This window comes from Python bivittatus, unplaced genomic scaffold, assembly GCF_059951505.1.
Source record: "Python bivittatus isolate LINGU-HERP-01145 unplaced genomic scaffold, Pbiv_v1 ctg000350_np1212, whole genome shotgun sequence".
Classification (NCBI taxonomy): Eukaryota; Metazoa; Chordata; class Lepidosauria; order Squamata; family Pythonidae; genus Python; species Python bivittatus.
In genome coordinates this window covers 3,393,379-3,407,162 of record NW_028277074.1, presented here as the reverse complement: position 1 = coordinate 3,407,162, position 13,784 = coordinate 3,393,379, and the positions used below count along the sequence as shown (strand labels likewise).

The following is a 13,784-nucleotide window of genomic DNA, read 5'->3' as shown; positions in this document are numbered from 1 at the left end:
TAGGTTCTTTGAAATTGCTCTGTTCTTTCAAATACACTATCTGTAGTGTTGAGAAGCTAAACTTAATTTAAACAAAAGGCCTTCAAAGAACAACTCTTTGCACAATTTTAAAATGCTGATAAGTTTAATATTCATTTTAAAAATATTCTTAGTTTTATGAGTTTTTACTGTAAACTGCCAAGAGGTTTAGGTAGTTGACGGTATAATGATGGTAAATAATAATGTTAATAAAAGGAATGGACCCTACAGTCCAGAATCCTCCTGGTCTTGGGAATTGAGCATTCCTGGAGAGTATGCTAGTGCTGGGACTGCTACGCTCCCTTGAGCGTACAAGGAGCTTCTTTCTGAGATATGCTATCAGACATCCATCTGGATTTCTATCCTGTTTTCCTGCACTTTAGCCAGCAGGATAACTGTACTTTTTTTCTTTTTTCTAATGAGTAATAAAAGCATATAAACAAACAAAAAACACCTATTTTACTTTCTCATTTTTAAAGTGAATAATTAGATAGTTCTTAGCAAGCTTGCAGTCAAATTTTATTGACACTGCTGATTGTTACTGTTATTGATACTAACTTGTGGGGCTTTAGGATTGGGAGTGGATAACGATATCTAATGTACAAGTTGTCTACCTCTGTGTTCAAAACTTCATTCCCATACCAAAAGAATACAAATTCCTAAAATAAATATATTGGCTTCTTTCAATTTTATTATTGGTGCTCTATAATCAAATCTAATATTCACAATTGTAAAGCAATGCACCAGGATCTGAAAAATCTTAAGTAGGACTAGAAAAAAAGGGGATCAAACTGAAAGAACTTTAAACCTGCTCTTAAAAAACCCCCAAGCTTCCTACATGTAGAATTGCAGATATTTAGAACTACCAAAAAATGAAAAAAATCAAATGAATTATGGTTATTATTCTATTCTCTGGCATAGACAAAAACTAAACTAACAAAACTTCAAAGATTGCACCATGGTTTTTCATTGCATTCAAAAATAAGAAGTCTATTTATATGGGGAAAAAATTCCAGCACTGATGCTGGAAATCAAACCAATTGCTACAGTTAGAAAGACTCTTAAAATTATTTAACACAGCACATGGAACTACTGGAAAAAAGTATTTTCAAAGTAGTAAAAGGAATTGTGAAAGATGATTCTGATATGCCAGCCAGTGATGTGGAATTCTCTATGCTGTGAGATTTTTTCCCCTTATTAGTGTTCTTCTAATACATAAATACATTGTTAGTGTGAGAAGGATTTGGCCTCAGCAGTTGAATGGTGTTTCTTTTAGATACAGTGGTACCTCGGGATACGAACGTAATCCGTTCTGTGACTCTGGGCATATCCCGAGTTGGTCGTAATCCGATGCAAATTTCCCCATAGGGTTCAGTGTAAATCTGGTTAATCCGTTCCATCCTCCGAATTTGGTCGCACCCTGAAGCAAATTTTCCCATAAGGTTCAATGTAATTACCGTTAATCCGTTCTGGCATCCGCGGACCACGTGTCAGGGGCGGGAAAACGGCCGGGCACCGCGTGGCGTGGTGGGAAAACGGCCGGGCGTGGCACGGCCAGCGGGAAAACGGCCGGGCGCAGCGCGGCAGTAGAACGGCCGGGTGCAGCGTGGCGCGGCGCAGTGGGAAAATGGCCGGGCGCAGCGTGGTGGTAAAATGGCCGGGCGCGGCGTAGCGCGGCGGGAAAACGGCCGTGGACCACATGTCAGGGGTGGGAAAATGGCCGTGGACCACGTGTCAGGGCGGAAAAATGGCCATACCCCGAGGCGGAGTTCGCACATCGAGGTAAATTTTTGCGGCCGGAGCTGGTCGTAAACTGAAAAGTTCGTTAGTAGAGGCGTTCGTATCCCGAGGTACCACTGTATCAACAAGAATGACCCAATGCACATTCTGTTTAAATTCCACTTTTCTCAACCTACCTAGGCTATACAGGTCCTGAAATTTTAGTTAGCATTTATGATATATTCTCAAGCTTATATTGCTAGGAAACACACAGACACAGACACAAACATACAACTTTGAAAGGAGAGATAATCAGAATCAACTCGGCTTATGTGATTTCAATACTAGTTCAGCATGACCTCCCATTTGCAAGGTCTGCTGTTCCGATATTACTTATATTTCTAAATCAAGCCTGAAGAATGCCCTGAGCTTTCTATTAAACTGGGATATCTGTAGCTTCTGTTTCCATAACTAATTTTTCATCAAATCACAGCAAGTATTTATTTTGCCACATATTAATGTTCAGTGAGCAAGTTATAGACTGTATAAATTGTGTCACCTTGCAGCTGCATTGGTGATAATTTTTAAACTGCTGGGATTACGGATCAGCTTGTCCAAGATGCTGACAATCTGTTCAAACTTTGGTCTGTTGTTTCTGTCTTTTTGCCAACAGTCCAGCATCATCTGATACAAGGCAGCTGGGCAGTCCATGGGTGGTGGCAAGCGGTATCCTTCCTCCACTGCTTTAATTACCTGTACAAGGAAGAGAGATTGTAGAATCTAAAGGACATTCAGTTAACTTTTCCTTCTTTGGTTCTGAAAATGATATGCATTACATAATCCATCGTGGAGGCTTAGTAATTAAACAGATGTATTTTATTCCTAACTATTCTGAATCATGCCTATTCTTTTTCATCTCCAGAATAAGCCACTTGACAAAACAGAGGTACAGAACATGACAGAAAAAGCATAGGATAATTACATATCTTTGAAGAAAGTGACACTCAATCTTGTCTAATGTTTAAATCTGATTAGACCAAATACAACTCAATTTAATACATTTCCTACAATGCTAGCTTAATTACTCCAAAGAGAAAACATCTGGATCACTGCTGTACATTCATCCCCACCTCCTTCAATAGTCTTATAGGAATTGCTATTTGAGATCATATGAACTTAGAAAATTGCTTTATACCAGTCCATAGTTTAGCATTATTTACAATGACTAGCAATGGATCTCCAGGGCTTCAGATGGAGGACAATTCTCCATCTTTAACTGGATTAGCCAATGACTGAGCATAGCCAAAGATACAATGACCTCTAATCCTCCCTCTAATATTTAAATCTTACAGAATCTTAATTTACCTCAAAATCGTGCCTCAGATAAGATCCAATAATATATACATAGAAACACAATATGTGGGGAGAATCCTATATTATTACTTTATTCATATAAAAATATGAAAATGTAGACCATTAAGGTAATTTATATTAGTTGGTTCACACAGAAAAGGCAGTATTGAGCTATAAAGTATCCATTGTTGGCCAGTAGCTTAGCATCACATCTATCCTTCCATCCATCCATCCATCCATCCATCCATCCATCCATCTCCTTGCTATTTCAGAATTTCAGGTGGAGAAGATATATTTCTGGAAGTCCAGGAATATAATTAAATCTGGAAATATTGTGACCTCATGGAGCAGCAATATTGCTAGATTTCTCACAATTATATATACTATATAGTGAGGCTTTGATTTGCGAATTGCAGTTGTACAGTTTACTGGTTTCAAATCAATCAGATTTTTTTCAGGAAATGATCTAAAAGCAGCAGACAGCTTTAAAGACATCATGTGCACACCTAGTTCCTAATCTTTTATTTTAGGTGGAACAATTATGAATTTTTTTTTCTAAATCAGATAGCTCATATTTATAATTTAATAATTGTATTACTTATCCAATTATACAAAGCAATGATATGTTGACATTAAACTGTATACATACAAAATCACACATGCATTTATGACAAGACAATATATTAAAAATATCAGCAGCTGCTGAAAGATTTTAAGAGCCACAAACAATAATGATTATAGACCAATTTAATTAGGGTTCATATGCTGGGTTCAAACTTGATTTTCAGTTAGACATTACTGGTGTTATCACTCTTGCAGCTATCATACAATGGTTAATGCTGTAAAAAGGAATACAAAGTGCTATTCACATGGGAGACATTAGAAACCACACTGATCTCTCAAAATGCTGAGAAATATTGGTAGAGCTCAGTGCAGTTAACACAATGTAGAACCCAATTCACATAAGTGTAAAGGAATCAGGATTCTTGGTAAATGAAAACTTAAAAAATAAAATTATATCACAATTTATAAGCTAAGTAATAAAATGTATTCACTTGTTTTTAATCTTATGTTTGTTAAGGAATGAAGCACTTCATTTTATTTGTGATATATGCATAACATTAGTCAGAAACTGTATTTTGTAATTGGATCATGTGAAATAAATTAAGTTAAACCAAGTGAACAATATGGTACATTTTACATATTTGAGAAATACTATATTCCAAAGAAGCATAATTGCAAAATAAAATGCAATTATTTACATTGTTTACATAAGAGTTCTAAGCAAATCAAATAGTCACTTCACATTATATATTTACTGCTCCCAAACATGTTCGAATTATTAAACTCTTATACACAATTTTTTCTTTCTTTCTGTAAAGTTCAATTCAGTCTGGCCTATTATACTCACAGAATTATTCAATTATAAAAAAGACAGTAAGGAACTCTAATAATTGAAAATTTAATTTAAAACAGTTTGGCATTTTATGCTTTACTTGAATCTCTTTTCCTCTTCTATTTTTTAAGTAACATTAATTGTTTAAAAGCTTTTAAAAAAAAGTAAAAAAAAAAATCCTAATAAAATATGTATTTTCCGGCAAAAAGATTTTTAAAACTTTTATTTTTTCTCTGTGAAATAACCATGTGTCCCAAAAGAGAGGGAACCACTTTGTGTTGTTAATCTTGATTTTCTACATAATTCAATGTACTCACATCTTGATTAGACATCTCCCAATAGGGTCTCTCTCCATAGGACATTACTTCCCAAAGAACAATACCGTAGCTCCATGCATCACTGGCTGATGTAAATTTGCGGTAAGCAATAGCTTCTGGAGATGTCCAACGGATTGGAATCTTGCCGCCCTATAAGGCAAAACCATCATCTACATTTATATATCTGTACAATGTATCTTTTAGATAGATATTCACATTTTTTAAATACAAAACCCCAAAATGTTACTTTATTTTGAAATGTGATTTTTTTTTCTCCTAAATTATTTCTGTCCAAATAGATTTATTTATTTATTTATTTGATTTATATTGCCGCCTATCTCATACAATGACTCTACGCAGCTCACAACAATCCATAAAACATAGTTTAAAAACATACCCTTCTCCCCAGACCAAACATCCACACAGTTCAACCCCCCATCCTAACCCTAGTATAGGATTAGTCCCTGTATGAAGAAGTGCAAAATAATGTTGCTTAGAAGGACACAATATTTCTACATGAGCTCTTCCTCTTAATGAAAGGGTCTGTATATTTCATGAAAACACACACACACACATACACACACACACACACACACACACACACATATATATATTTCTTCCTAGTGTGCAGGGTCTGCTTTTTTTTCAGATCAATTGAAGGTTGATCCATTGGTTGCAGCAAGAATTGACTGGCCAGCTTGTCACCTGAGCCTGACGTCATGGGCTGAGATAGAGTGACTGGAAAGTCACCCAGCCAATATATTTATTGTATTGGCTAGAAGCTGGCTTCTGTGGAATCCCGAAGAGAATGGAGAAAATAATATGAAATTAATTAGCAATAATAAAACATATAATGGAATCCTATAAGCATGTACTTAGGAATAAATCTTTTTTTAATTTAGGAGGACTTAATGCTGAGTAGACATGTACAAAACTGTGCTGTTAAACATGCATAATACCACTTATTGATCTGTCTGTCAACTCTGACTGCTAGTTTTATCCTCTCCAGAATTCAAAAGCTGCCTGACACTACATGGATTCTAAACTGAGAGCAGAGAGAGTGGGAAGAATCACATATTCTGCTTTAAGTATCTTCAAAGAAGAATGCAATTTGAAAGAAGGAATAGAGACCATGGTTCAGTGTGAATCTTTACCATTGTGACTGAAGACAGCAGAATGATTAAAGTGCAACATCTTGAGCATACCCACTGTATGCTATATTGAACAATTGTAGTCAGAAGAAAATGGTTGTATGTGTGCACAGTAAGATCTACATGCAGTTTATCCATATTATTTGTTGCTCAGGTAACTCTGCTTCATTGCCATAATCCCTAGATCACAGAACTCACCCTTGTTGTATAGGCGGCTTCTGGATCATCTTCCAATACACGGGAGAGACCAAAATCAGAGACTTTGCATACCAAGTTACTATTGATGAGGATGTTGCGGGCAGCAAGATCACGATGGACATAACCCATATCTGACAGATACTTCATGCCAGATGCAATGCCTCGAAGCATTCCTACGAGCTGAATGACTGTGAATTGAGCATCGTGTTTCTGCAAACAATTTACAACAACATTTCAGCCCTTCAGTTTACATAAAGCTGGTGTCCAGAAACAATCTACACAAGTTAGCAGTAACTTACTTTTTGAAAATATAAAGCTGATACAATAAAGTATTGCCAAATGAGACATGAGTAATCTCATCTCAACTCATCTCATCTCTCTTTCTGTCTCTGTCTCTGTCTCTCTCTGTCTCTCTCTCTGTCTCTCTCTCACACACACACACACACACACATACACTCACAGAGTCTATAACATAATGTTTACAAGCCCAAACTATATGTCTCTGAGGGTGCCCAGAGTGGTGAAAACTTTCATTTTCATTTCCTATGTTAAATGAATGCATGAGAAATTTGATAAACTTATGTAAACATATATAATGTATTCAAAGTAGAACATTCTACTAAACATCATCTTTGACTCAATATTATTTACATTATAAGATTAATACAGATTCATTATTTCTGGCAAAATACTATGGCTATTATCATACTGAAGCAGTTCTATTAAGGATATAGCAGCTGAGCTTGTAGAACATGTTAATATTAATACTGATAAGCCGCCCAGAGTCACTCTGCAGTGAGATGGTTGGTGACAACTTTGAAATATAAATAAATAAATTCATTAAAGTTTTTTTTTTTTAATGGTTTAGCTGCTGGGTTAGCCTAGATCATCTGGCTACTTCAATGTATTGTGTAAATCCATAGAATGAACACTTTCAGTAACTAGGTTAAGTATGTTGTGTGAATACTGCCAACATGTGCAGGTCATTCATTCTTCCCATTTATTTACATGCAGATTTTGTTCTATGACTGGAATGGAAGTTATGATCCAAGCTATATATTTTATGTCAAACAATATGAATTTCAGCTAAAAAATTATTGACCTTACTTCTTGTGAATTGCAATTGCTATATAATCAGAATAAATTGTAAATATAAAGATCAACATGAAATAAAATAGATTAAAAAGTATAACATTTTGCCAATAAATTTTAATTAAAAAAATATTAGTATAATCAGTTTTTAAAATCTTTGCTATACTTTTTAAAGAACTGAATTGGTATAGTTAGTGAAAATCTATTTCATTTCAAGCTGGGTTGGATATTATTCTTTAAAGCAAAATTATGATTATATTGATAGTTAACCATGAAGATAATTTCTATCAGCCTAAGCCTGCTTGAACTGAATTTTAATAGATTTGATCCCACAAAAATCAAAGGACTACGTTAAGAGGAAGCTGATATGGTCTGAACCAGTTTGCCCCAAACTTGATATCCTGCAAATGTGTGGACTCCAACCTCAGGAATTTTTAGCAATACCCATGCTATCTGGAATCCATGGAATCCACCCTTCTAGAGAGCACCCAAATAAGGAAAGTACTGTCAACAAACGTTTTAATATTTTGTTTATTGGTATGATTCAGAGGATGAAATAAAAAAATAGCAAAAATTAGTGAGGTTTTTTCCCACTTGAAATTAGTTTTAGTGCTTAGCAGTTCTGATATTAGATCAAACACTGCATGAAATAAATATAATGGTCTTATACAGAATTATGGATATGAATTGCCATTCTTATTCTAAAAGTTGGACATGTAAATAGACCTTCTCATTGGAATAGTTCACAGAAATGGGAAATCTGCATGTGCAACAGAATGAATGTCTGAAAGTGTCCTCTTGCTGAAGTGGATATTGCAATGATGTGTTCACTCTGATATAGGCGAAGACATTTATCTCACAACTGCCAACAGATACATGAGTTTATTACTATTAATAATAATTGTTCTACTTCTTCCTACTTACTTGAATAATGCTTGGGAAAGAATAGACTTAGATCCTACTTGTGTCATTGCTGTTGCTGAAAATAATGCTCAATTTTTATCACTTATTATAGTAAAAGTAATAACTTTTCACAATCATTCAGGGTTAAGAATAAACCTAATTAAACATAGTGGAACCTTTATAATACATAATTATAGGATGATGTCAACAAGTCACTTACCCTGAGAAAGCTATCTAAAGAACCATTTTCCATATACTCAGTAACAATCATGACCGGTTTACCTGAAACAAATATTAAAGAAAGCAGTTAATTGCATAGAGAATTATATGAAAAATCAGTCAAAATTGAAAAGTTCTACAAAACACAGAAAACATGCTATAATATTCCAAGAATATTCTAAAACTGAAAGTGGCTTTGAGCAGCAAGGGTCAGATATAGTGCCTTTGTATACATATTTGGGCATGTTTATGCATGTTCAATACTCCACCTCTGTCTCTATTTCTCTTGTTAGAATGCATATATTTTGTCTAAATCTATATTATGGAGTGTTCACAGTAACAGTAAAGTTATTAACTTGAGGAAGAGGTCTCAGTACAAAAGGTCCACCTTTTTTATTACAGCAAGTTTAAATTTACTAATTTTTAAATTTAAATTAATTAAATTTATTAATCTTTAGATATCAGAAATATCAATGTAACATTTATTTATTTGTATAAATTCCTATGCCACCTACCCACTGGATGTTAGCATTTCTGAAGTGCTGTTGAGCTACTACTTATTTATTTGCATTTACTTCATTTACTAATTTAAATAATCACGTTAAATTATATTTGTTCATAAGTAAAACAAAACCATAATCCTAAATACATTTATTAGAAGCAATCATTCATTTACATATTTTGTTATTTAGGTAGCATAGAAAATTAAAAAAAAACATTTATTTTAAAATGATGAAGTTAAAAAATGATGAAATATGAGAATATCTACAAAATTATTATGCCATAAATATTCTAGGTTTTTAGGTATAGGAATTAAGTAGAAATTTCCATCTCCTGTGCCCATATGCAATCCAGAATGAATTTAACAACAACTTAAGGACCCAAGCTTGTATTTTTTAAAAATTTGATTCAATATCTAAAAATATACATAGATAGATAGACAGGCAGATACATCATAAAAAGCATGCACAAAAATAATAAAAATATTAGCCATAAACAGTATATTCACTAAGAGAACTAGGCATTGTGGATTGCATACAAAAAATACATTTGGCTTTTCATGCATATTTTATCAATTTGGCAAGCTGATGCAAAACAGGCAGAAACAAACTTGCAAGTTGGAAGCAACAAGAATGTGAACGAAATAAAATGGTTGTAGAATCTGAAGGCTTATATCAAATAGTTTTTTCATCAGCCTCGCTTTTTCATTTGGTTCTCAAATCTCCACTCCAGAAAAACACATCAGCATCTGTCTGTTCATTAAACCCTAGTGACTTAAACCCTAATATACAGTATACCTGGCTGTTGTTGGCCAAAGAGGAGTCATGTTCTGGATACGTAAGGACAAAAGGATATCATAGCAGAGTGCCATCCTGCTCCACTATGACTAATTAGCCAATAACAAATGTGCCATGTTTAATTATCCCAAGTGCTAAGTAGCTCAGGAATAGCATGTCGCATCCTCTTCCCTAACAGTCTTTTCACTGCCTAATGACAATTGGACACAGTTCTTTCATGTGGCCTTTTGTGAAGAAACACTGCCACACTTACGCTCCAATGAATCTTTACAACACTCTGTGATGCAAAGGTTTATGGTCAAGTCTGACATAAGTTATGGCCTGGGAACCAGCTTCCTCCCTCCCAGTACACATACTAGATAATCCACTTAGCAACTGCTTTAACCCATTTGGGATAGTTTCCCTTATTCACCACTTTCAATTCATAATCAACATATACACCTGAGTACAGTATGGTATTCTTTTAGTTAATTTATTAATCATCACATTTCATCTGAAAACAGGTGCCAGAATTATGGACTGCTTTTGCAGTATGCTGCTCTTTCAGTGGAAGCAATTTCCACCTTCTAAATGACTGTAGGCATCTGGACTGATCATGTTAAACCACTAATTTAATTTTAATTCATTTTAAATTTTTAATTAATTAAATTAATTAATTTTAATTTTATCACAGAAACACAGCCTTTATACCTCAGCCAGGAAAGAGTTTAGCATAATTCAGAAATTGTGCATATTTTACAAACATTTCAACTACATATTGTTATACTCCATTTCAATTCTCTTTGGACAGATTTAAGAATATTTTCTTGAAAAATTATAATGAATAACATCTTCTTACAACTTCCACTTGTCCTACCATGATTAAAAATCCTTTAAAAATCCACAATTAATCAAACAACTAATCAAAATACAACTGGTTTTATTTATATAAAGTGTGGTCCTTTTTTTGATGAAATAATGTAATAAATATATTGCAACAATGCAATATGAATATCACTGGACAGAAATATAAAATTAATAAACAATGAAAAACATTTCAAATTATTAAATGCACATTTCCTGCCTTATATTTATCCTATCTGAACATAGGTTTTCACATGTTGAGCTGGAAATGAACAAGCAATCAGAAACACACGTTCTAAGGAAACCCACCATATTTTTAAAGAAACATGCTATACTCATTTATCAAAATGTACCCATTTATATGATAACAACTTGTTTCAACAGTGTTTCTAAATTTTATTATGCTACAGTGCTACAACTCACTGTAAATTATTACTAAACTAAGCAGAACATGTGTGTTGGCTATTAGGACTTCTGCCTATAAGGCACCCTGGAGACTAGCATGGAAGACCAGCATAGAAACAAATATGAAACAGGGGAATAATTCAGTGTTGGAAGGACTGACTGAACTCTTATTTAGCCTGTGCACCTTATCGTATCTCTAGTGAGCTGTAAGCCACACAGCTGCTGAACAGTGCATGTGCCAATGGTTTCAACTAAGGGTTTCCTACAGATGACAGCCATGAAAGTTATTAAGAATTATCCCATTATGTGCAATCAGCATGAATAGCTTATTTGTAAAGGCCATCCATCAAAATTTGGTTTGCCACATAGAGTCCCAATGTCAATTTATCATATGTATCACATAGGAAGGTATGCTTGGCACACTCCTTTCAAAAAGAACACCCATGGATAATATACACATTTTCTCTGTTTCTTTGAAATAATTCCAGCCTAACTTTAAGGATTACATGATTACGGCTAAAATATAATTCAGAAGCACTGGAGGATTTTCCATTATAATGTATCAATGCAGAAGGAAAAATAAACTCAGCTTTTTCAATCTCAGTGATAATTCAAAACATTTTTCCCAGAAATAACTCAAAGTCAAAAATAATGTGGAGTATTTTCTTATTTTCACTTTTACTTTTGCCTATAATAAACATCTTTATAATGTATCTAATATTGTAATAGGCTGACCTGCATTGATGGAATGCTTGTGACTATAAGTGCTGACATGACAGATCCATCACTATTAGGTTATTTACAAAAAAAAAAAAAAAAAACTCACAAAAAATTAAGCTTTGTGAGTAGGCAGGGAACTAAGGTTTAGAGATTTATGTGAGAAGACAAGCAAGGAGTTAAGAAAGGTAAATTACAGAGAGACCATAAGAATGATCCTCAAGGAAGGGGGAAAATATTGCAACAGACTAAGAAATAAGAGAAAACATATTGGTGAGAGAAAGAAGCAAGGAAAAAAACTTGGAAGAGAAAATTTACTTAAATATATTAACATGTTTCTGGAGAAGCATGAGACTTACCATTGCCCACTGGTTGTATTCTAAGATACACCTCAGGGACTTATGACTTTTTTTCTGGCTGAGGACCACACTCGGCCTTTCACTAGCATGTTGACTGGGGAGAATGCTATACCCAGAACAGATGGAGATAAATGTGCTGAAACTAAATTAAGTATATTAAACACATGATGATGATTTCAATATGATCCTACATCATGTGTTTAATAATTTTCTCTTTTTATTCCTTTAGGAATAACAATTTAAATGGCAACTTTTGGAGGGACTCCGAAAGCCACTCCCCAAGGTTTGAGGGTCTGAGACCTCAGGTTGTGTTCCCTTTTCTACATGTAGATAAAAGCTCTATGCACAAGCAGACAGCCTCTGCAAAACGTGTAAGTTTTCCCATAATTGAGGGATTATGTATATGTAATGATGAATACCAGAAGGCAACTGAAGAAAGGAGAGAATTCAGAAAAGGGGTACTGGACCTATAGACTGGAGAAGCTTTAGATTACCAGAAGAAACAGGTAAATTGAGATGGGTGCTAAAGACACTGAAATAAAGTTTAGAATGTGTGTATTAGTTGTGGGTGGAAGGAAGAGCATCCCAGAAGCTAAGGAGGATATAAGCACAGGCATATGAGAAATAGTTGGAAAGAATAGAGCCGGTCTCAGTGACTCATAAGAGGGAACAAATGGTTACATCAAGAAGATTATATACTATTCTTGTATATTGATGGCAAATTTCCAACAAAAGTGATGAGTTCCAGTCTTAAAAATTATTCTTAGGATTTCTAGTAAAAACCAGTGGAATAGATAATTTATATAATTCTAGTAACTTAATTAAACTTTTGAATGCTTTTCCAGTTCAGTTTCTTTCCTAAAAATATTATTATCTACATGGCAATATTACCAATAAGGAATGTCGTTTTGTCAATATACTAATCAACACCATTCTTGGCCAGTTATCAGTTAGGGGGGTTCATATTTGCTATAGTTTTGCTTTCAGCTATTACTGCTTTTAATAAACATATTGAGTATAAAATTAAAGTGTTATGAAGTCCAATTATTGCCACATGATTATTTTTTTTTTGCTTCCTGAATGTGGTTCTTCAAATATTTGCCAGATGCTGACACCATGAGGTAATGTATGATTCTTCAAGTCCAGCCAGAATGCCTGCAGCTGTTTAAGAGCAATCAGTGTCAACACAGAATCCAGTATTTTCTAATACTGAATGACAACTGTAAAACATTATCATCTTTATCACCACAGGAGGGTGTACAGTGCACATTGCAGTTCTAAAAATCTACAATAGATTTATAGCAGGATTCTTCATTTTCTAAAATTGTATTTCACTGTAAGTTTAAACAAAAAGTTTTAAAAAGACACCATACTTCTTTGGACATTACAAAATTTCCATTTTTGATGCAAACATTGTAGTATTCAGCAGCTGCTGTTAAATATAAGCATCCTATGAACAATGCCAGCATATTTATAGCTCAAACTATACGCTACATTGCATTACTGTCTATGTTACCCACAACTAATTGCAAGCGTTTTGGCCAAATTACATGATGCAGGAAAGACATAGCATGCAATAGCCCTCTGTTTTAAAACGTATGTAAAATTTGAGTGTGGTGGCTCCGCCCAGATAAAATTAAACCCAAACATATATTCCACGGTTTTAAAAAGTTTCCATCAGCAATAATGGGATTTTTAAAAAGGCTGACATGTGCAGATTTCATTTGAGGTTACAAAAAATGTTTACAAAAATGTTCTGTAACATTTAATGTTACCAAAAAAATAAAATAAAATAA

General features: G+C 34.1%; 1 protein-coding gene across 2 annotated transcripts in view; it reads right to left on the bottom strand.

Annotated features, from left to right (window-relative positions):
* The window catches only part of EPHA3 (EPH receptor A3), a 229,741-nt gene that overhangs the window by 14,667 nt on the left and 201,290 nt on the right, over window positions 1-13,784 (bottom strand). For both annotated transcript variants that reach the window (XM_088144517.1, XM_088144518.1), the window contains exons 12-15: window positions 8,368-8,429; window positions 6,153-6,362; window positions 4,804-4,953; window positions 2,297-2,490 (exon numbers count right to left, since the gene is read on the bottom strand). In XM_088144517.1, the coding sequence (XP_088000643.1) occupies window positions 2,297-2,490; window positions 4,804-4,953; window positions 6,153-6,362; window positions 8,368-8,429 (616 nt within the window). The remainder of the gene's footprint in view (window positions 1-2,296; window positions 2,491-4,803; window positions 4,954-6,152; window positions 6,363-8,367; window positions 8,430-13,784) is intronic.